Source organism: Heptranchias perlo, chromosome 11 (assembly GCF_035084215.1).
Source record: "Heptranchias perlo isolate sHepPer1 chromosome 11, sHepPer1.hap1, whole genome shotgun sequence".
In the NCBI taxonomy this organism is placed as follows: Eukaryota; Metazoa; Chordata; class Chondrichthyes; order Hexanchiformes; family Hexanchidae; genus Heptranchias; species Heptranchias perlo.
In genome coordinates, this window is record NC_090335.1 from 42,508,578 (window position 1) to 42,530,809 (window position 22,232).

At 43.0% G+C, this 22,232-nt stretch overlaps 1 protein-coding gene across 3 annotated transcripts in view; it reads left to right on the forward strand.

Annotated features, from left to right (window-relative positions):
* The window catches only part of si:dkey-100n23.5, a 236,372-nt gene that overhangs the window by 51,211 nt on the left and 162,929 nt on the right, over positions 1 to 22,232 (forward strand). For all 3 annotated transcript variants that reach the window (XM_067992871.1, XM_067992872.1, XM_067992873.1), the window contains exons 4-5: positions 3,577 to 3,633; positions 5,137 to 5,197. In XM_067992871.1, coding sequence (XP_067848972.1) covers positions 3,577 to 3,633; positions 5,137 to 5,197 — 118 coding nt within the window. The remainder of the gene's footprint in view (positions 1 to 3,576; positions 3,634 to 5,136; positions 5,198 to 22,232) is intronic.

Below are 22,232 nucleotides of genomic sequence, written 5' to 3' on the forward strand. Positions count from 1 at the left end.
TATCAGAGGACTGGGCTAGGATGTCTGCCTACTCAGCTGAGCAATGATGGATTGGGGGAGGGAGGGTTTGCTGTCTAACTTGGCATTGAGATTCCTATACAGCTTTTCCTAATCGTTCTTTGTTTTCAGGGAACTAGCAGCATCAAATTTGTGAGACATCTGTCCTTGCTACATTTGCTCCAGCTGCACCCTCTTGTTATGCTGCTTAACTGGCAAAGCAAAAAGGGAAAGAAATCCCCCTGAAAGTGGGGTAATAAGTGATTGATTTACAAAATTCTGATCTATATATAAAGGCTTTGAAAATGACGATCATGTCCCTTTGAGGTGGGTGGGGGAAGTTCTTGCACACACTTGGGAATACACTTTCTTACCAACTGCCCAATGTCCATGCAATTTAATCGAGCAGGAGTCAGTGGATGGCAATCAGGAGTGAGAACTCCTCTGGATTACTATCCACTGACCCCTCCCTACCCTGGAGTGCTGCAGTTGTAGTGTCTCTATTAAGATCCGCACGCACCATGAATCGAACCTGGTTCCTTCCTGGGCTATGTGGCTCAATTACTCACTGCCTTAACCAGCTGAGTCATCAGGACGCAACAGGGACATCCTTAAATTAAATATGCAGATTTCTTACGATTTAGTGTTCTTAATAAACTATTTCCCCCATTTCCCTATATTTAAATCTTTGATGACTTAATTTTTTTTGCCACCCAAAATTGTTTACAGCTACCTTTTATGTATTTTCTTTAAATTCAAAAATGCCAAGCCTCACAACCTGAACTAGTAAGAATAAACAAGGATGAGTTCTGACAGGAAGAATCAAATCATGCACTTTTTGGTACATGATGCAATTTGCACTCAGATTTAGTTGTAATTGTGTCATAAAAAGAAGTTGTTGCCTGGACATTTTAGCATTGGTAAATTAGGCACAGAGTAAGTTTCTTAGTGATATTTGTGTTACAGTGGAATCTGATTATATTGATCAATTTGGCCAGTAGCCAACTGATCAGTATAAGTCAAAAAACAAAATACTGCAGATGCTGGAAATCTAAACTAAAGCAGAAATTGCTGGAAACACTCAGCAGGTCAGGCAGCAGCTGTGGAGTTTCGGATCTGTGACCTTTCGTCAGTGTAGGTGATCCTTGATGTTTACTGCAGCACTGAACAGCAGTGCTCAGTGCTCACTGGTGCTTAAAACAGCCAATTAATCAGCTGCTAAGTGTCTCCTGCCTAATGCGCTACTCAAATTGTTAGTGTGCTTAATGATTTTTTTTTGTTTCTTTCATTTTCAGCCCAGAATCAGCACTTTAAGTGAAATGCTACTCAGCGCTCATCTATTTAAAGGACTTGTGAGCACTGAATAATAGTATTGTGCTCAAACTGCCAGCTTTGGTTTGCAAATAAATGAAACAAAAAAATGCTGAAATTTTGAACAGTGCATTGGGAAGGAGGGATTAAGCAGCTGATTAATTAGCTGTTTACTGCTCAGTTATTTGAAGTGCCAGTGAGCAGCACTGCTCAGATGTACTGTGACGCAGTATCACAAGTGCAAAACTGATCTATGCAATTGATGAAAGTTCTAGCGTTAATTAATATTGGGTACCATATCACCATGTGATCTCTACAAGGGGTGACATAAAAGAGGATTCCACTGTAGGGTGTAGAGGAGATTTGCTATAATGGTACCAGGGATGGGGGACTTCATTTATGTGGAGAGCCTGGAGAATCTGGGATCGTTCTCCTTCGAGCAGAGAAGGTTAAGGGGAGATTTAGTTGAGGTGTTCAAAATTATGAAGGATTTTGTTGAATAAATAAGGAGAAACTGTTTCCATTGGGAGGAGGGTTGGTAGCCAGAAGATACAGACTTAAGGTAATTGACAGAAGAACCAGAGGGGAGATGAGGAGAATTTTTTTCACGCAGTGAGTTGTTATGATCTGGAATGCACTGCCTGGGAGCAGATTCATTAGTAACTTTCGAAAGAGAATTGGATATATACTTGAAAAGGAAAAACATTTCGGGCTATGGGGAAAGAACAGGGGAGTGGGACTAATTGGATAGTTCTTTCAAAGAGCTGGCCCGGGCCTGATAGGCCGAATGGCCTCCTTCTGTGCGATACTTTATGTATGATTCTTTGACCATATCCATATGATCTCCACAAGGGGTAATATAAAAGAGGATTCCACTGTACTTCAAGTGATCGGTTATTTATTAGAAGAAAATCAAATTGATGGCATCAGTGTTGCAGTCAATTAGTGCACTGATGAACTGTAAATGCTATGATGCAGGTTCTTTGCAATTTCTATGAATGGGGAATTACTGTTAATGAGACTTGGGGAAAGTCACTGCACAAAGATTGTAGAAGTGGGAAGATAAAAAAGGAAACATTTTTTAAAAAGCAGCAATGAGTCCATCAATGTTGTAAGAATTTTAAGTGGAGTGCAATGATGCCATATTTCAACAATGTGTGTTATAATATTTTTAAAATATCAATATTAATATTAATATTTTAATATAGTTAGTTGATTAATCTCTGCAACCATGTCTGTTAATTAATATTCTGTTTATATTAAAGCATTTTTCATGGAAATTCCTATATTGTTCACAACCAAATTGGCCCAGGATTGCCTCTTCCCACGTGATCTTTCTTTAGCTAAAAGGTGGTACAGTTTAGAGTCTGGGTCATTTCAGAACTGAACAATAATCATTACTTCCACTTTGCTGTTGGCTGATAGGAACTGTGCTTTCAGTGGAGTTGGCTAACTATGCTATATGTTTGATGTTGATGGGAATAAGAAATATTTCATTCCCTTTACCTCTGACCTTGGTGAGGATAAAAATTCTCAAATATCATTAGAAAGGAATTGAGAAAAGCAGCCAAATGACTTTTAATACAATTTTTACTGCTTGCCAATTTTTCAGCAGACAGTTGTGCAGAGAGTAATGAATCGCTGGTAGTGATTGCAAGGCAGTAATCCAATCAGAGACACTTAGATGATGTCATAAACCAAGAGAACAAAGTGTGAGTAGTTTATAACCATTATCTGAACTCTCAAAATTAGATTACTGCATTGAACCACTCCAGGAGTTTCTTTTGTAATAATCTGGTAATTTTGTGGAGTTATGGGGCTGATTTTCATGTAAGCCAAAGGTACCCCAAGCATAAATCGGGCAGTATGCAGTTCTCATGGACCCAATTTGAATTTTGATGAACTAGGTTGTATTTCCCCGTTCAGCTCAGCAGGATGAAGTGGGCAAGAGCAAAGTGTAATTACCATCACCTATTCAGTTTGCATCCTAGGGGGTAGGGGGTAATGTGTGCTGCTGCGGGTTTTCAACAGCTTTAAAGGTGCAATCGTTTTTTTCATATTTAGTGCTGATATAGTGGAAGAAGCTCAGGTAAATATCTGGGAATAGTCGCAACAGAGCAGGGCACATGCTTTGAGGATGAGGCAATAGAATTCTTGCTTCAGCAAGTGCAGCACAGAAAGGATTTCTGTGGCCAATTGACTTTAGAAACAATTAAATGGATAGTATAATGGTTTCCCTAATGTTACTTCTGGTCTCTCTCCCAATAGAAAATGATCCTAAGCCTGACAGTGGCTGCATTGTTTGACAGTATCGCCTATCTGATGGTAAGTAGGTAATATCTGTTAATGGGCAATACACATTTGGTAGATATTTTTCGCAATCTGAAAACTTCAGAACTTATAGTACTATGACTAAATGTATTAGTTATTCTAGTGCTTTATGTTAAACAACCAGTTGTATAACTATTACTCAATGGACCGGATTTTGCTGTAAAAATAACAGTGAGGCCAACAGTGCTCACTGTTATTTATGTGCAAATCAGAAAGCAACTTCCGACGACCACACGTGAACAGTTAAACGCGGAAATCCAGAAGTTGCTGTCCGAGATGCAATGCTCCTCCAAAACCTGCGCGATAAAGGCATCTCGCTGTCTGGCTTCGCGTTATTGAACGACGTGAAGTTCCTGTACTGATGTCGCAGATACGGACTAAACTCACCAAAAAAAGTTGTCAAATCATTTCAAATCTAAGTACTATTCTAATAGCATGGTAAGTCTTAATTACTGCCAAACAGCTTCTCTGGCTCTGAAAATTAACTTTTACAAGTGTGGAGCCTCATTCCTTCAGATTTTAATTATTGTTGGACTCTTTTTAAAAATGTAAATATTTTTTTACTTTTTCTTTCTGAGTCTTTTATCTCTATCTCTTAATTATATCTTTCTTTCCCTCTCTTTATCTCGCTTACTGTGCTTGATTTGACATTGAATTCACTATTGTAATTTACACTTAATAACACTATTAACGATTCTTCAATCTGATTGGTTAAGGAGACACACAGTTGCTTGCCTTGTTCACACAGGTCCCAGATGCCCTGTAGAGGGCGCTGTGTTGAATGGCTGTCCCGTTGACAGTAACTTGCCGTGCAAAAGCTCATCGAACGTCTATGGGCAAGTGCAAGTTTAACGAGCGGCTGGTGCTGTTCGTTCGCCGCTCACAGCAAAATCCGGCCCATTTTCTATTTCACTGTGCATTTTACAGAAAAATGAAGGAATGTTTTATTACTGTATTCTTTACTAGAATAGGTTAATTAAACAAGAATGGCTTGTGATAGAAACAAGTTAAGCTAACACATTTCTGGTTAATAATACTAGAAAGATTTTTAAACATTGAATCCTTAAAAGATCAGTGCTATTATGTGTGTTTTCAAATAGTGTTTACACTATTTGAAGGTACTGTATGCTATGACAAAATCTCTTTTGACCCCCATTACCCATAAAATAATTTTTTTGTTGCGATTTTTATCATTTTAAATAGGTTATTTACCAAACCACTACAGAAAAATACAAACTTGTGCCAAATAGCAAAGCTGTCCTTTTGACGTGTGCATCTTTGTAATATAGTATAGCAATAGTTTTGAAAGTTTTAGAAGCTTTAAAATACATTTTCTTTATTCTTAATGCGTGGATTGTCTTTTTTTTGGAAAATAAAAGTAAATATTCATGCGATGGAAAAAGCACATTTCTTTATTTAAAATAAAATCAGTGATTTGAATATTTTGGAAATTGTTTGGTTTCTACTCATCAGTATGAAACTTTCCTTTTGTAACAGGGAGAGGTTATCCGAGATGGTGTCCTGTGCAACTTTCAGGCCTGGTGGCTTACATACTTTGGTGAGTGCTGTGCATCTTTTCATAAACAGTAAACCCCAAACTTGTTATGCTGATTTCTGGTATGATAACACACTTAATATCAAGCAACATTTGTGTATTTATTTCCTCTCTGCTGCTGTATATTTGAAACTGTCTCCTTTAATAGTGAGTTAACAGGTAGCAATTTTTTAAAATGTTGTGAAATTAATACTAGAATGTTTTACATTCAAACCATTTGGGCAATTGCAACATGCTACTGAGGATTGATAATTTTAATGAAATGCCTTATTGTTCATTTCATTTATTACAGTGAGATGGGTCCCAGGCATCTTTTGGACCAGAATGTGTAGCTTCATTACTTTCATGACTCATTAACATTTCTGTATCACTGTAAGCTTTCTGGGCCAAAAAGAATTCACAGCACTTTTGGCAATTCTTCAGAATTTTTATTGATAGATTTGGCAGGTCATTTAGAAAGTTTTATGTGACCTTGATTACATATATTTGTAGCACTTGGTTTGATGTTGTGCCATGGACTCCATTCTAAAAGGGACCACTCTGATAGGAACAATGAAAGGGTGCATTCTGGGCTGTACTTCATCTGTAGAAATACCCCTTGTCACCTTAGCAATCCTGGAAGGTTATGAATGAGGGAAAATGGCAGTAATGAATAAAATACATAATAAATCGAGAACATTCCACATCTACCAAAGGTGTTGCACCTCAACAATATATACAGCCAAGGAAGTATGGAAGTGCCATTAGCCTGCGAGGTTTTCCCATGTTGCAACTCCTCTGCATTGACTGTTTGCATGCAGCTTAGATGAATGCAGATTTTAGTTTTGGCCGCAGATCCATAATTATATGTAAACACTTTGAGCGTCCTCTCTTAACACTTTTCTTGTCAGCAATCAAAAAACAATCCACTTCCCACATTCTCTCCTTTTCAAGCATCTCTGCCAACACCTGTAGACTCATAAAGAAAGAAGAAAGAAAGACTTGCATTTATATAGCGCCTTTCACGACCCCAGGAAGTCCCAAAGCACTTTACAGGCAAAGAAGTACTTTTTGAAGTGTAATCACTGTTGTAATGTAGGAAACGCAGCAGCTAATTTGTGCACAGCAAGACCCCACAAACAGCAATGAGATAAATGACCAGATAATCTGTTTTTAGTGATACTGGTTGAGGGATAAATATTGGCAGGATACTGGAGCAAACTCCCCTGCTCTTCTTTGAAATAGTGCCATAGGATCTTTTATGTCCACCTGAGAGGGCAGACGGGGGCCTCAGTTTAATGTCTCATCTGAAAGACAGTGCAACACTCCCTCAATACTGCATTGAAGTGTCAGCCTAGATTATGTGCTAAAATCTCTGGAGTGGGACTTGAACCCACAACCTTATAACTCACAGGGAAGAGTGCTACCAACTGAGCCACAGCTGTCATCAATGTATGGATAGTAGGAATGCTACATTTAACTCCTCTCCTTTGAATTAATCGTTTTCTCGCTCATTAGCAAGATCCTTTTGGGTCATTCTAGAGAATATAAAGGAAAAGGAGGTAGGAGATGGGAGGTTGCAAGAACAGAGGGATCAAGTATTGTTTTTTTGAGGAGGGGAGTGGTGAGGGTGGTTTTGAAATTAAGGGGGACAGTATCTGAGGAGAGGGAACAATTTACAATATCAGTTAGCATGGGGGCCAAAAGAAAAGTTGGGTGGTTAGCAGTTTAGTGGAAAGGGGTCATGGGAGCAGGAGTTGGGTCCCCAGGAGCAGACAAGGCACTAGAATAAAAGCAATCTAACAGAGAATACAGACTCGGCAGAAAGTGGCTATGAAGGTGGAGGTCACAGTAAAGCTCACAAGCCAGCAGAGAAATAGGACTTTGGCCCAAGAGAAAGCAGATTTTTGTCTGGGATCCAATACAGCAGCAGAGCAAAGAGGAGGATTTAGCAAAGCACATAATCCTGGCAATGAAATGTGAACTGCAGTTATGAACCACTCATACTGCAGAAATAGTGCTTGGAGGGCAGGGCAGTTTATTGAGGAATATCTCTGAAGAAGGGTGCATTGCAGATTGAGGATTACTGAAAGCCATACTGGAAGGAGTCAGGAAGAGGAATAACACACTTGAGGGGACTGATCGTTAACTCTTCTTTCACTCCCCAAAACATCTGTGCTGCAGGCATGGGAAGAGGTGGCAGAAAGGATGAATGTGGTTTTCAGGACCCACAGAAACTGGAAAGACATCAGAAAAATCATGTCCAATCTCAAGAAATCCTGTAAAATGAGCAAAAAATATTCTATATGATGACCGCCTGCCGAAAGTACACATGCCAGAAAATCTCTCTACTAGCAGCTTAATCCATCAGTGCTGGAAGATGCAATGCAATAAGAGTAGGTTACCTAGGTGCAATGTTACCATAATAGAACCAGGATATTTGTTTGAATAGAGACAATTTGGATGTTGCTATAGCTACAATTAGGAAGTGCCAAGGGCAACCTGTGTACGCAACAATTCTTAAAAGGACTTTATACAAGGACTGCACATCTTTACTTCATAGCATGAAGCCTTGCAGCTATATGACATTATTGCTACTCTTATGTACTTAAAATATCTGTGTTATTCTTCTGCTCACGAGACAGTTGTACAAGAGATGGTCAAAAGTATTTAAGCCCTTGACTCCTTTTGATTGAGATGGCACAGCTGTGTCACAGCATCCCTTCTAAGCCTTGGCCTCCTTAGGCACATCTTGTTTGTCAATTCTCAGGTAGCTGTACCAGAAAGGAGAGAGTGAGAAGTAGCAGAGGTGGCAGAGAGAGAGAATGTGAATTAGAAGTGGGGGTGGAGAAGAGGAAGAATGTGAACAGGAATTTGGAGTGGGGGAGGGAAGTGAAACGGAATGTGAATCATAAGGGGAGGAGAAAATATGAATCAGAAGGAGAGGGAGGGGGAGAGAGCCTAAAGGGGAGTGCAAGAAAGCAAATCAAAGCGTGATCCAGAAAAGGTGTGTGTGAATTAGAAAAGGGAAGAGAGTGTACAAACCAGAGAGAGAAAAAATGAGACCACAAACCAGAAGGAGAGAGAAACAGAAGGAAAGGAGGGGAGAGTCAGAAGGGAAAGAGTAGAGAGAGAGAGAAAGAGATGGAGTAGAGGCAGAAGAGAAAGAAATAAGAGATGGAAGGCAACAAGTGGACAGAGAAATATAAGTACAGAGAAAAGGGGAATGAAGAGACAGACACAGAAGGGAAGAAGGTGAGAGATGCAGAGAGGGAAGGAAAAGAGAAACAGAGAAGGGGAGTACATAGAGGGGAAAGTAAGAGAGAAATACAGAAAGGAAAGTAAAGGAGGGAAGTTCACAAAAGAGGAGGAGAGACACTTTTTTTTTCAGATTTACCAGCAACTGTATCTTTTATAAGGGTGTGAGATGCTGAGAGTTTTTTGGTGGAGTTAGTTGTAAATAAGTTTTCAGAACTTTTGTTTCTGCTTATATTTACTTTCAAAGATGATGTGCCAGAATTTGCTGCAGCAGCGATATTGGCACCAGTCGCCATGGGCTCGATTTTCGGACGTCCGAGCGGGTGCGTTCATGGCGGGAGGGCTCCGAAAATTGGGGATTCCCGGGCCGGGTCTGGAGCCCGGCTCCAACCCGCCCACTTCCGGGTTCCCCAGTGATGCGCCTAGATGAGCCCGCAGCCCCCGCATGCGGGACTCCCGCCAGCAATTAAAGCCAGCGGGATCCCACTTAAGGCAATTATTTTGATACTTCAGGTCGTTAGCAGACCTGATTTGTAGGATATTTTAGGAGGGTTGGGATTTTCAACTAAACTTAGTGTGTTTCCCGTACTGGGCGAAACACTCCCAGTTGAAATGGACGTGTTGCAGCCACCAGCCTGTGGCAGCTGCAAAGGTCCATTTGACAGGTTGGGGGGGAGACCCTCACTTATTGCAGGAGGCCACTCTGCACTTTGGACAAAGTTTGGCCTGAACTACCCTCATCCCAACACAAAAATTCACCAACTTGCAACCTCAACCCCGGTGTGCAGACACATTTACCTACCTTGCGGACCCCCTCAAACGTACATCTTCCAGATGGGGGCCGCCAGAGCTGCAGTCATGACCTTCTCAGAGGACGAGCAGCATCACCAACCTCGCCGGCCATGCCGGCCACCTCTGACACGTGGAGCTCCACAACACATTGCTGTGACACATCCACCTTTTTTTTTAATCGTTCATGGGATGTGGGCATCGCTGGCGAGGCCGGCATTTATTGTCCATCCCTAATTGCCCTTGAGAAGGTGGTGGTGAGCCGCCTTCTTGAACCGCTGCAGTCCGTGTGGTGAAGGTTCTCCCACAGTGCTGTTAGGAAGGGAGTTCCAGGATTTTGACCCAGCGACGATGAAGGAACGGCGATATATTTCCAAATCGGGATGGTGTGTGACTTGGAGGGGAACGTTCAGGTGGTGTTGTTCCCCTGTACCTGCTGCTCTTGTCCTTCCAGGTGGTAGAGGTCGTGGGTTTGGGAGGTGCTGTCGAAGAAGCCTTGGCGAGTTACTGCAGTGCATCCTGTGGAGGGTACACACTGCAGCCACTGTGCGCCGGTGGTGAAGGGAGTGAATGTTTAGGGTGGTGGATGGGGTGCCAATCAAGCGGGCTGCTTTGTCCTGGATGGTGTCGAGCTTCTTGAGTGTTGTTGGAACTGCACTCATCCAGGCAAGTGGAGAGTATTCCATCACACTCCTGACTTGTGCCTTGTAGATGGTGGAAAGGCTTTGGGGAGTCAGGAGGTGAGTCACTCGCTGCAGAATACCCAGCCTCTGACCAGCAGGAGGGAGGGCAACCGCAGAGAGAAATGCGTCGCAGAAGGCACTACCCTGGCCGCAGGGTCTACAGACCGAGGCTCCTCTTCCTGGACCTCTCTGAACAGCAGTGCACACGGAGGCTCAGAGTCACTCGACATGTAGTCGTGGACATCTGCAGCCTCCTTGATGCCGAGCTGCTCCCGGCTGGCCCGAGCACCATCTTCTTACCTGTCGCTGTCAAAGTGACCACTGCCCTCAACAACTCCTCCTCCGCATCCTTCCAGGGTGCCACCGGGGACATCACCGGCGTCTCTCAGTCGTCTGCACAAAAGAGCCCTGCAAATACACCTACACCCATTCTGCAGTGACACAATGGGTGGCATCAGTTGTGGGTCTTCATGGTGATCCTCAGGAAAGGGCATTATTGCACAAACCAGACAAGATTTTGCAAAGACGTGGCAGTAGTGGTGATATCAATTTTTAATGATTTTTTGCAAAACAAACAAAAATAAATAAAAAACATAACATTTTGTCTTACACCCTTGTGCATCCCTTTTGTGCTCACAAAACCTTTGCCTTATGTTTACGGGAACCCCTACGTGGTGTTACCTTTGTGGCTTCAGCAGAGGTAGTGGCAGGTTGCTCTTGTCCATGCCCTGACCGATGAGATGCTTTGCGCGGACGCCCTCTGGGTTTCGGTGCCCATGAGGGCCCCTCCAAAACTCGGCCACCTGGAGAGGAGGCAGCATTGCGGGTACTGGTTGAAAGGGGGGCAACGGGTGAGACGTGGGAGCGCTTTGTGTGGCGCCCCCACTTCCATGTCCCCTTTCACCATCATCCCTCTCCTGGCCCAGGCCCAAATCACTCCTTCCACCCTGCTGGACGACAATTTGGAGGACTTGTATGAAGCCTTGGAAGGCCAGTTGTAAGGTATCTGTCAGCCTGTTTAAGGCGGCAGAATGTTGCTCACCCTGAATCCGAACGGCTGTTGTCAAGGCCTGAATGGACTCATTGTTGAGCTGTGCTTGAAGCTCAATGGAGTCTAGCCTTTCCTCCATCTCAGACATTCCCGCACCTACCCGCAACACTAGCTCAGAGATGCCTTCATGTCCCTGTGACAGTATTCCACTCATGCAGGAGTTGGACTCCTCCATCCTCTGCGCGATTGTGGAGAGTGCGCATGGCAACTGTTCCAGTACTTGACAATGTGCTGCTGGCCCTCGATGACTCTCCTTTTCACGGCTGGCCCCCAGGGTTCAGCATCTGGGTCCAGCTGAGCAGAGCCTGGAGAAGAGTGCTCCCACTGACGCGGACTCTCCACGGCTGCCCCTGCCACCAGAGTCTGCTTATGCTCACATGTGCATGGTGACTCACCATGTGCAAGCCCAACTAACTGAGGGTGGGGACACACCGAGGTGTGTGTATCTGCGCTGGTGGATGGCTGGCTCAGATGTGACGATCCACCCTCAGAGGCTGGCAGGTCCTCTGAGGAATCGCCCTCCACCGTCATGGCGCTCGCAGATGGCCCTGAAAGAGAACAGAAAGCAATATTAAGCGTTGGACAGATGTTGAGGTGCTGCAGATGCCAAGTGATGCTAAGATCATTCGCTATCATGAGTGCTGAGTGTTAGATTTCTGTCACCAGCCGCTTGTGCACTCCCAGTCTTGGCATCTGGCACGGACAGGCACTCCAGCGTCTGGCTTATTTCGAGTGCCTGCTGCTCCGCATCTGTTAAGACCACCTGGTGTGGTGGGCCCCCTCCGGTCCTTGCCCTCTCCCGGGCATTCTGGCATCTCTTCTCCTATCAAGGCAAAGCACAGAGGCGTGATTGAGTGATGGTTGCATGGTGACCTGCTGCATGCATTGGTGTGGGTGGGGGTGAGCGCGAGGGAGATGCATGGGAGGGTGCATGTGAGACCTTCTCCCATGAAATTGTATGAGGATTGGGTAGTGTGGTAGTGTTCGAATGGGAACTGGGGCGGTGAGTAAGTGCAGGCAAGGTGAGAATGATGGTTGAGTGGACGTGAGGAGTGATGCGAGAGCGTTGTGGTGGTGGGGGTGATGTGGAAGACGGAGTGTGGGAGAATGCGTAAGTATACTCACTTTGGCTGACCTGGCTAGGTCATTAAATCGCTTCCTGCACTGGACCCAGGTTCTGGACACATTGCTGCTGCTGGTGACCTCCTCGGCCACCTCCAGCCAGGCCTTCTTGGTGGTGGAGGGAGGACACCTCCTCCCATCCGATGGAAAAAAAAATTCCCTCCTCCTCCTCACCCCATCGAGCAGCACCTGGAGTGAGGAGTCAGAGAACCTTGGAGCATCCTTGCCTCTGGCCTGCTCCATGATCCACAATTGGTTATTTGCTGCAGGATGAGCATTGAAGGACTGCCCCTTTAAATAGGGCTCCTCCTGCTGACAGCCTGTGATGCGGGTGCGCAGTGCGCCCGCTGCGCAGGTCTGGAACGAGAAACCCGGAAGCCACGGTAAGTGCCTTCGATTAGGCTGAGATCGCGTGCGGAGCAACCTGAATTCACTGGGCACGTTACCCACATGCCCAGTCGACCCCCTGCTGCCAACCCGCTTCCCTCCTAATATCGAGCCCTATAAGTTAGACCGTTGTGCTCCCCAGCCTTCCAGTAGCAAATTTACCCCACAATTTGCTGGGGAATTGATTAGAATACACCGCAGTGTGTATAGCGGCTAATCTGAAGTGGTGCAGCCAATGGCCAATGTATTGATCCTGTCACCAAAGTGATTTGTACCAAAGGATGGAGCAGCAGAAGAAAGAACACCTTTACTGGTTTATTTAACAACCACCAGAATTATAGAAGCCGATTAAAATTCTAGTTATGCTGTCATGTTGGACTATGAAGATTTTACTATACTCACCCTTTCATGTTTTTTTCCATTTCATTAATTGTAAAGTGCCCAACATTTTAATAGCAGATCATGTCACTTAAGAAAGTTACTGACTTTTTGAATATGTAAAGCACAGAGAGAATCTGATTTTCTGCATAAATAGATGCAAGATATATCGCGATTTTAGGCAGGCAGCTCAAGGCCTTACCGCTTTCATCACATCCTATCTAAATAGAAGCTGTAATCCATATACGGTGTGTGTATTTGCAATCAAGACAACTAACAAATACAATTACAATTGAGATTAGTAAACCCTCCATGCATCGCCTTGGGACGCAGGCTTGCAAATGGCAGTAGCTTTGTCCCATTGAAATTCGCCTACTCTCGCATTAAATTGCTTTGATTCACACTCTTATCATTTTCACATCATTAAAATTAGAACAGTTTTGTAACCGGTACATCAATTTACTTGTGTTTTTTTTTCTCATTTGGTACGACACAAAAAACTTGCTTCCTCAGATACAAGTCCATTATTTTTTTCAGTCTAAGTGGCAGCCGTGTGAAGACTGGCTTAAATACAACAAATTCACAATCATTTTAATGAGGGCGGAGCTATTATAATTACCTTCTAGCTGTTTTCAGCGAGGGTAACAGTTGAGCGGTGCAAAAGTCCCAGCAAATGATGGCGTGGCATACATAATGGCATAAGTCATTCATGCCATAAGTTGCTGGAATTTGCTGGAATAATAATGGTGTATGCTGTAGATACACCATTACCATGGCGCAACTTTTCAGTAAATTCAGGCCCCAGATATGAGCAACATGAGATAAACATTTTTTAAAAAATAGATTTTTGTTCCAGAGTTTCAGAATTTTGCTGTATCAAAATTGGGTGTGCCCTCACAGCCAATCCTCATGGTATCCAAAAAAGGAAAGATTTCAGCTCACCTATTAGTATACCGTCTCATAAAGAGGCTGCAGCTTCTGTAGCAAGTGGTTGAATATAATGCATTGGCATTGGAATATGGTGCCCTTTCCATTTAAATATCATGTCGGCAATAAAAAGATGAATTACTCCTGCGAAGCGCCTTGGGACATTTTCCTACGTTAAAGGTGCTATATAAATGCAAGGTTTGTTTCTGCACAAAAACTATTTTCCCTGAACTGCATTTAGCAGTACACACTGCTCAGCATTCCTGAAATTACTGCTCATTACCCTCTAATAGGAGCAAAGTCCAACAGTAATTTCAGACTTCAATAACTAACAGGAGCAGGAACTCTGGCTAATTTTTTGTTTCTTCCGTAATCTGGGCACAAGAATGGGAATCAACCCTGGGCTCTCGAGGACAGTAAAGCTCAGAGCTGCAGCGAGAACTGTAGTTATCCACTAGGCCATCATGAGAGCTTGTCACTTTAAGGAGCTTTACGTCCCCTAGTCTGGGATAGAACTTACTGGGTTGTTCACCATATGCTTATTAGGCAAATAGATTCATGAGGCAGAACCTGGGAAATGCAGAAGTAAGCTTTGTTTCCAAAGATTGCATTAACATCGTGCATGACACACAGGGAAGCAGCGGATAATGTTCTTATGATTGGTCATTGCATATGAATAGATCAGAATAAGGCAAAAACAATCAAAAAAAAAACAAATGCACTTAGAAGATGACTTATCTTAGCCCCAGCATGACACCTCATAAAGGATGACAGTTTGAATATTGGAAATGTATAAAAGGAATAAAATATGTGCCAAAATAAAGTCAACATTTTTAGAAGACTCCTTAGAACAGTTTTACATGAAAACTAATTTAGAACAGACACCAGAAGAAACTGTTTTATGCAAAGGATGACAAATGTCTTGAATAATTTGCCAGGCCGGATAATAGAGTCACAGACGTTAGGGGAATTCAAAGCACAGTTGGATGCTCAGCTACGAAAAGAAAGAACGAACTTGAGTTTATATAGTGCCTTCCGCGTCCTCAGGGCGTCCCAAAGCTCTTCACAGCCCATAAAATATTTTATAGTCACTGTTATAATGTAGGGAAATACATCCGCATTGGCACAGCAAGGTCCCATAAACAGCAATGAATGTTTGTTTTTGGTGGTGTTGGTTGAGAGATAAATGTTGGCTAGGACTCCTGGAGAAATTGAGACTTTGGAGTGGGGCTTAAACCCATGACCTCCTGACTCAGAGGATGGAGTGCCGGCACTGAGCCAACATTGACACTTGTGAGAGCTTGAATTCTGGAGAACTGAGCTTTGATGGGCCAAATGGCCATTTCTTGTCTTTGACTGTTCTTATTTTCTTGTGTAAACTGCCCTGTGCCAAGACAAAACTTCTCTGCGTTTGAAAATGGTAGAGTTACTAATATAAATGCATGCTGTCAAGCATCTGGTACTGATGAACATAAGAATTATGTAATTTCAAATTTTTAATCTGTTAATGAAATAAAATTGCTTATTTAGGACACGGACCAACCATAATACAATGTGTTATTAGAGGCTCTCGTTGGGGGATATGTGTTCCTCAATCACCCTTGTAATTTTTTGTGTTAACTGATTTTTAAATGTGCAGCTCTAATCCTGAATGAACAATTGATTTACTAAATAGTTGCCAGTATTTATTATGCATTTATCCAATACCCGGTTGAATAAATTATAAACATAACAGGAAAAATGCGTAGAGACAGTGTAATTTGAAAGACTTAGAGTCATCAAATAGAACTTTGCCCGGTCCTGTCCTGGTCTGAAGACCACACGCACGCTTTCCATCAAGAGTAAAAACCCTTGATAATTTTTTTCCCTTCCTATTCTGTGGTCCTAAGGACAACTATGGCACCTCCATTGCTGCCAAGCTGAGATCAGCTAGCTCAGCAGATCTCAGCTTGGCTGGGGGTCAGTTCTAGGACCCTCCTCGTCCATAAGCTTCAATGCCACAACATGTTTTGCAAATGTAGAATCGTATCCAGATATTTTTCATTCCTTTGAATTAATATCATTGCAACAGTAGGTAAAGTTGTGTTTCTTATTTTTCACCAAATCCAATTTATAATAAAACTTTGTATATGAAATCACAGTAAAGAACTTAGCAATTATACCTTAAATTCTTTATTTGTTTTACGCTTTCTGTTTACAACTTTCTCCCTCTCTTCCCCACCGGATGTCCCGCTTTTACAATATTCTTCTTAAAATTGTGCTTAAATGCAATGTATTATATGTTTAACAAATATTCACACAAAAACCCTTCAAAATATCATTCAGAACATTCCATGTATTTTGTGAAATCACAATACTGTTTTATCTCACTACTTCTACATTTTTTCTCATTCAAATTTTCATCTCTTGAAGGTTTTGATTCCTTGCTGGGGTATAGTTCCTCGGGTGTTGGGCGCCCTCCAGTAATTGGCTCAAATGGCCTTTACTTGTGTTTGAGCCTTGATAGTGAGGACTGGTCAGCTATTTGACTATAAGAACCATAAATTCATGCCTGACGATATTCCTGCCTGATTTTCATCCACAACACACTTCAGGTGTCATTGTTGACAATTAGGAATACGAAATATGGCAAATTTTTCCCATCTTAGTCCAGGGAGCTGAGGCCACCTGCAGTGTTCCGATCACTGTCCCTACTGAGATAACTAATGTAGCACAAGTAGGGGAAAGAGCCTATTATCTTACCGGTATGTGTGGTTCAGTTACACACTGGATAAACTCACTGAATTGTTAAGGAGCTTACTGTACTATTTAACAGTTAACCCTAGAGCAATATGTAAATTTTTAGCCTCAGTTAATCTGACATGGTAAGAGCTAACAATCTATATCAAGAGCCAGATGATTCCTTTCCATTTAATGTATGCTGTATGGTTGGACTGTCTTCTAACTAATACATAGAATTAGATAGAAATTACAACATGGAAACAGGCTGTTCGGCCCAATCAGTCCATGCTGGCGTTTATCTTCATATAAGCAGTCGTCTTAATCCCCTGTGCCCGCCCTCTTCCCATATCCCTTTATTCCCCTTTCCTTCAACCATCTGTGTGCTGTGTTCTGAAGCAATCAAGTAAGGTTTTCCGCTGTGATTCCCACATAGTAAGTTCTCAATACCAATCTGCTGGAGGAAGCACCAAGAAGCAGTGAAGCATTTCCCTGTAGATTATAAGAAAGTAAATAAATTCCGGCTGTGCTCACGGGCACTCCTTGACTTTGCTTGGATTTTCCCCTCCCTTTATCAACAGAAGCACTTCACCTTTATTTGTTTCCATCTCAAGTAGACTGGTATCAAGACGTCATTGTGTAAGGAATTACAGAATTAAATTAATTTTACTGTTTTTAGCACAGCAACTAGTGTATCAGTGAGCTAAGATAACAGGTCACCTCAGCACAAGGTAAATAAAATGGAAAAGTAGCTTTTGATTCTTGATTATGGTTGCCTTCTACTAATAAGTCTTGCCCTAGTCAGTTAATAATTACCCACAGTAGCGTGATTTAGATTTGGGAACCCAGTGGTGTGGATAATTGAACCTGTGTCCTCTATGATCATGGTGATGTGTTGCTACTTTAATATAGTACACTACCATACTACACTAAAGGAATCCCTCTTTGAGTTCATTAGTAGTGAGGACAATTTTTTCTTATTTTAATGTGAAGTATTTGAACAAATATATAAAATTAAGGATGCTAAATATCCTGTTATAGAATCACAGTTGTGGTTTCTTTTAAAATGTACTTTTTAAAGTTCCATTGGCAAAAATAAGCCAATTATGCAAAGCGATGTGACCAAACTTGTAAAATCACAGAGTAAGGCACCCTCTTCCCAGCAGCACACCCAAAGTAATCACCCATCATAAGCAATGTTTTTTTTTTCTTCCTCTGATAGAAATAGAATCTAGATCTAGAGCAAGTTCTGGTTTGGTTTGGCAATACATCCAGCACTATGGTACTGTAATTTCCCAAATATGATTTGTAATAAGATTGCTAACTAATTTGTTAACAATGAGCGTAAAATATCAGTATGACAGAATGTGCTTTATAGTCCAATCAACCGTGCAATGGAGAATGATTGAGTCTATTTGGTTGGAGATACTGTCATCTTGGCACATAAGACCAATTTAAAAACCTGTTGCACACTCACTTTAGCAGCATAATCTATGTCATTATATTCTCACACAACTGTGAGCTACATAGCTAGTTATGTTTATGATCCTGAAGCTTTAATAGCCAGGATAGATCAAAATAAAATTTAATAATCACAGGAAGTAAAAAATAAACAGGTGAACCCTTTTTGGAATATTTTTAAATTTTGCTTTTGTGCTATTCACATGACATTTCAAAAGTGATTTCTCATTTCTAGTCTCTGTTTGTCAGCTGTGTGAACATTATAGGGCTGATTTGTCTTCAGTTCTAAATTGTGCAAATCCTGCCCAAAAGATCAATTATAAATGGCAATCAATTCTCTAAGTTCATTTGAATAATCATTCTCAGCTCCAGGTGCAAACACAAATGGGTCCCTGGAAGACACTTGTAGTAGAAGAGGAAAATTACATGTAGGTAAAATTTAAAGGGATGGGGACAATTAAAGGGGAGTGTCACAGTGAGAGGGCGGTGGGGGGGAATGCAGCAAGCTACTGAGGAGTCACAAAACATATCTCAACCTATCAACTGCTTTTGGCAAAGCTGAAGGAGCAGGTGGTTAGGAAGGGACAGACAAAACTTTAAGGAAAAGGGAATCCTAGATACAAGCATGTATCTAGCTTGTAGCAGCACTGGGACACGGCTGGTAATGGCTCTGCTGCTGGTTTTCTGTTCCTCCTTGTGGGAATTCATCCAAGCCCTCATCGATGTCTCTGCACAGCAACATGTTTGAGAATGGGAATTCAATGGAGTGATCGCATTGAACCAGAATTATATAGAATGTACAGCACAGAAACAGGCCATTCGGCCCAACAGGTCCATGCCGGTGTTTATGCGTCACACGAGCCTCCTCCCTCCCTACTTCATCTAACCCTATCAGCATATCCTTCTATGCCTTTCTTATGTGTTTATCTAGCTTCCCCTTAAATGCATCTATGCTTGTCACATCAACTACTCCTTGTGGCAGCAAGTTCCACATTCTAACCACTCTCTGGGTAAAGAAGTTTCTCCCGAATTCCCTATTGGATTTATTAGTGACTACCTTATAGTTATGGACCCTAGTTCTGGTCTCCCCCGCAAGTGGAAACATCTTCTCTACGTCTACCCTATCAACTCTTTCATAATCTTAAAGGCCTCTATCAGGTCACTCCTCATCCTTCAATTTTCTAGAGAAAAGAGCCGCAGCTGCTCAATATTTCCTGATAGGTATAACCTCTCAGTTCTGGCATCATCCTAGTAAATCTTTTTTGCATCTCCTCCAATGCCTCTAAATCCTTTTTATAATATGGAGACCAGAACTGTTCACAGTACTCCAAGTGTAGCTTAATGACGATTCTATACAAGTTTAACATAACTTCTCTGCTTTTCAATTCTATCCCTCTAGAAATCAACCCCAGTGCTTTGTTAGCTTTTTTATGGCCTTATTAACCCGCATCGCTACTTTTAGTGAGTTGTGTATCTGTAGCCCCAGATTCCATTGCTCCTTCACCCCATTTAGACTCTTATTATCCAAACAGTATGTGGCCCCCTTATTCTTCCTACCTCACACTTGTCTATATTGAAATTAATTTGCCATTCTGCGAGTTTATTAATATCTTCCTGTATTTTGTCACAATCCTCCTCGGTATTAACTATGCCCCCTAATTTGGTGTCGTCCACAAATTTTGAAATTGTACTTCCAATTCATGAGTGCAAACCGTTTACATAAGTGGTGAACAACAGTGGTCCCATCACTGATCCTTGTGGAACACCACTTCCCACCTTTTGCCAGTCTGAGTAACTACTGTTAACCCCTACTCTCTGTTTTCTGTTTTGTAGCCAGCTTGCTATCCATTCTGCTACTTGTCACCTGGACCTGATGGCCTACATCCAAGGGTTCTAAAAGAGGTGGCTGCAGAGATAGTGGATGCATTGGTTATGATCTTCTAAAATTCCCCAGATTCCACAACGGTCCCACCGGCTTGGAAGGTAGCAAATGTAACCCCGCTATTCAAGAAAGGAGGGAGAGAGAAAACAGGGAACTAAAGGCCAGTTAGTCTGACATCAGTCGTCGGGAAAATGCTGGAATCCATTATTAAGAAAGTAGTAACACAGCACTTAGAAAATCATAATATGATTAGGTAGAGTCAACATGGTTTTATGAAAGAGAAATCGTGTTTGACAAGTCTACTGGAGTTTTTTGAGGATGTAACTAGCAGGGTAGATAAGGGAGAACCAGTGGATGTAGTATATTTGGATTTTCAAAAGACATTCAATAAGGTGCCTCATAAGAGGGCTCGTGGGGTTGGGGTAATATATTAGCATGGATAGAGGATTGGTTAACGGACAGAAAACAGAGAGTAGAATTAAACGGGCCATTCTCAGTTTGGCAGGCTGTAACTAGTGGGGTGCCGCAAGGATCGGTGGTTGGGCCTCAGTTATTTAAGTCTACATTAATGACTTGGATGAAGGGGTCGAGTGTAATGTATCCAAGTTTGCTGACGATACAAAGCTAGGTAGGAAAGCAAGCTGTGAGGAGGACACAAAGGGCACGATTTTAAAATTGAAAAACAGGTGAGTTGGGAGCGGGGGGGCATTCAAAATCGCAACCATTTCATACCCGCCTCCAACCTGCCCATTTCCGGTTTTCACGGAGGCAAGACGAGGGGCGGGCGACCAACCTGCTCCCAGGAGGTGGATTGGTGATTAAAACCTTTCAAGGAGGCTGCAGGCCTCCATATTTGCAGAGTTTCCGATTTCAAGCCCTGGGGGCCGGGATTCCAGGGTCCCCTCTTTCATGCCACGCGAAAGGAGGCGAGAAGGCCCGAGACTAACAGGTAAGTGCGTTTCTGGCACAGCTTGTGGGCCCGGAGGAGCAGGAGTGCTTCCTCTAGGCCCAACAAGCCTACCTGCAACGAGGCCCCAACGAACACGGACCCCCCCCAAGCCCCAAACCCCCCTCAACAATCGCGGAGCCCCACAATGACCACCGATTTCCCCTCCCAAAACGACTGCGAACTTCCACGAAGGTCCCCAATCTCCCCCCCCCCCCCCAAAAGATCGCGGACCCCCGTGATGACCCCTGACCCTGACACCTCCCCACCGTGACTGATCCCCGATCCCTCTCCCCATGACCCACTCCCCCCCTGACCCCCCATCCCCACCGGTGCCCCCGTGCCCACCCATGCGCCCTGTGTCCATCCATGCCCCCCATTCTCCCCCGATCCACACAACCAAAGACTTACCTGAAGACTTACCTGAACACGTCCTCTCTCTGGCTGCTGTCTCGTCCGACTGAGACCAGCCTGTCAATCAGGCCCGTCGGTCGGACAGCAAACCAGCCAAAAAAATGTCCTTACGTCAAAATCGTAAGGACGTCCGGAAAACCTGTACAATTTAACCCCCTTCCCGGCTTGGAGTCAAAATCATGCCCCAAGAGTCTGCAATGGGATATAGACAGGTTAAGTGAGTGGGCAAGAAGGTGGCAGATGTTGTATAATGTGGGGAAATGTGAGGTTATTCACTTTGGGTAGGAAGAATAGAAAAACAGAATATTTTTTAAATGGTGAGAAATATTGGTGTCCAGAGAGACTTGGGTGACCTTGTACAAGAAACATAAAAGGTTAGCATGCAGGTACTCCAAGCAATCAGGAAGGCAAATGGCACGTTGGCCTTTAGTGCAAGGGGGTTGGAGTACAACAGAAAGGAAGTATTACTACAATTGTACAGGGCTTTGGTGAGATCTTACCTGGAGTACTGTGTACAGTTTTGGTCTCCTTATCTAAGGAAGGAGATACTTGCCTTAGAGGCGGTGCAACAAAGGTTCACTAGATTAATTCCTGGGATGAGAGGGTTGTCCTATGAGGAGAGATTGAGTAGAATGGGCCTATACTCTAGAGTTTAGAAGAATGAGAGGTGATCTCATTGAAACTTATAAGATTCTGAGGGGGCTTGACAGGGTTGATGCTGAGAGGTTGTTTCCCCTGGCTGAAGAGTCTAGAATAAGGGGTCGGCCATTTAAGACTGAGATGAGGAGGTATTTCTTCACTCAGAGGATTGTGAATCTTTGTAATTCTCTACCCCAGAGAGCTGAATTGTTGGGTATATTCAAGGCTGAGACAGATAAATTTTTGGACTCTAGTGGAATCAAGAGATATGGGGATCGGACAGGAAAGTGGAGTACATAAGAACATAAGAACATAAGAAATTGGAGCAGGAGTAGGCCAATCGGCCCCTCGAGCCTGCTCCGCCATTCAATAAGATCATGGCTGATCTGATCCCAACCACAAAT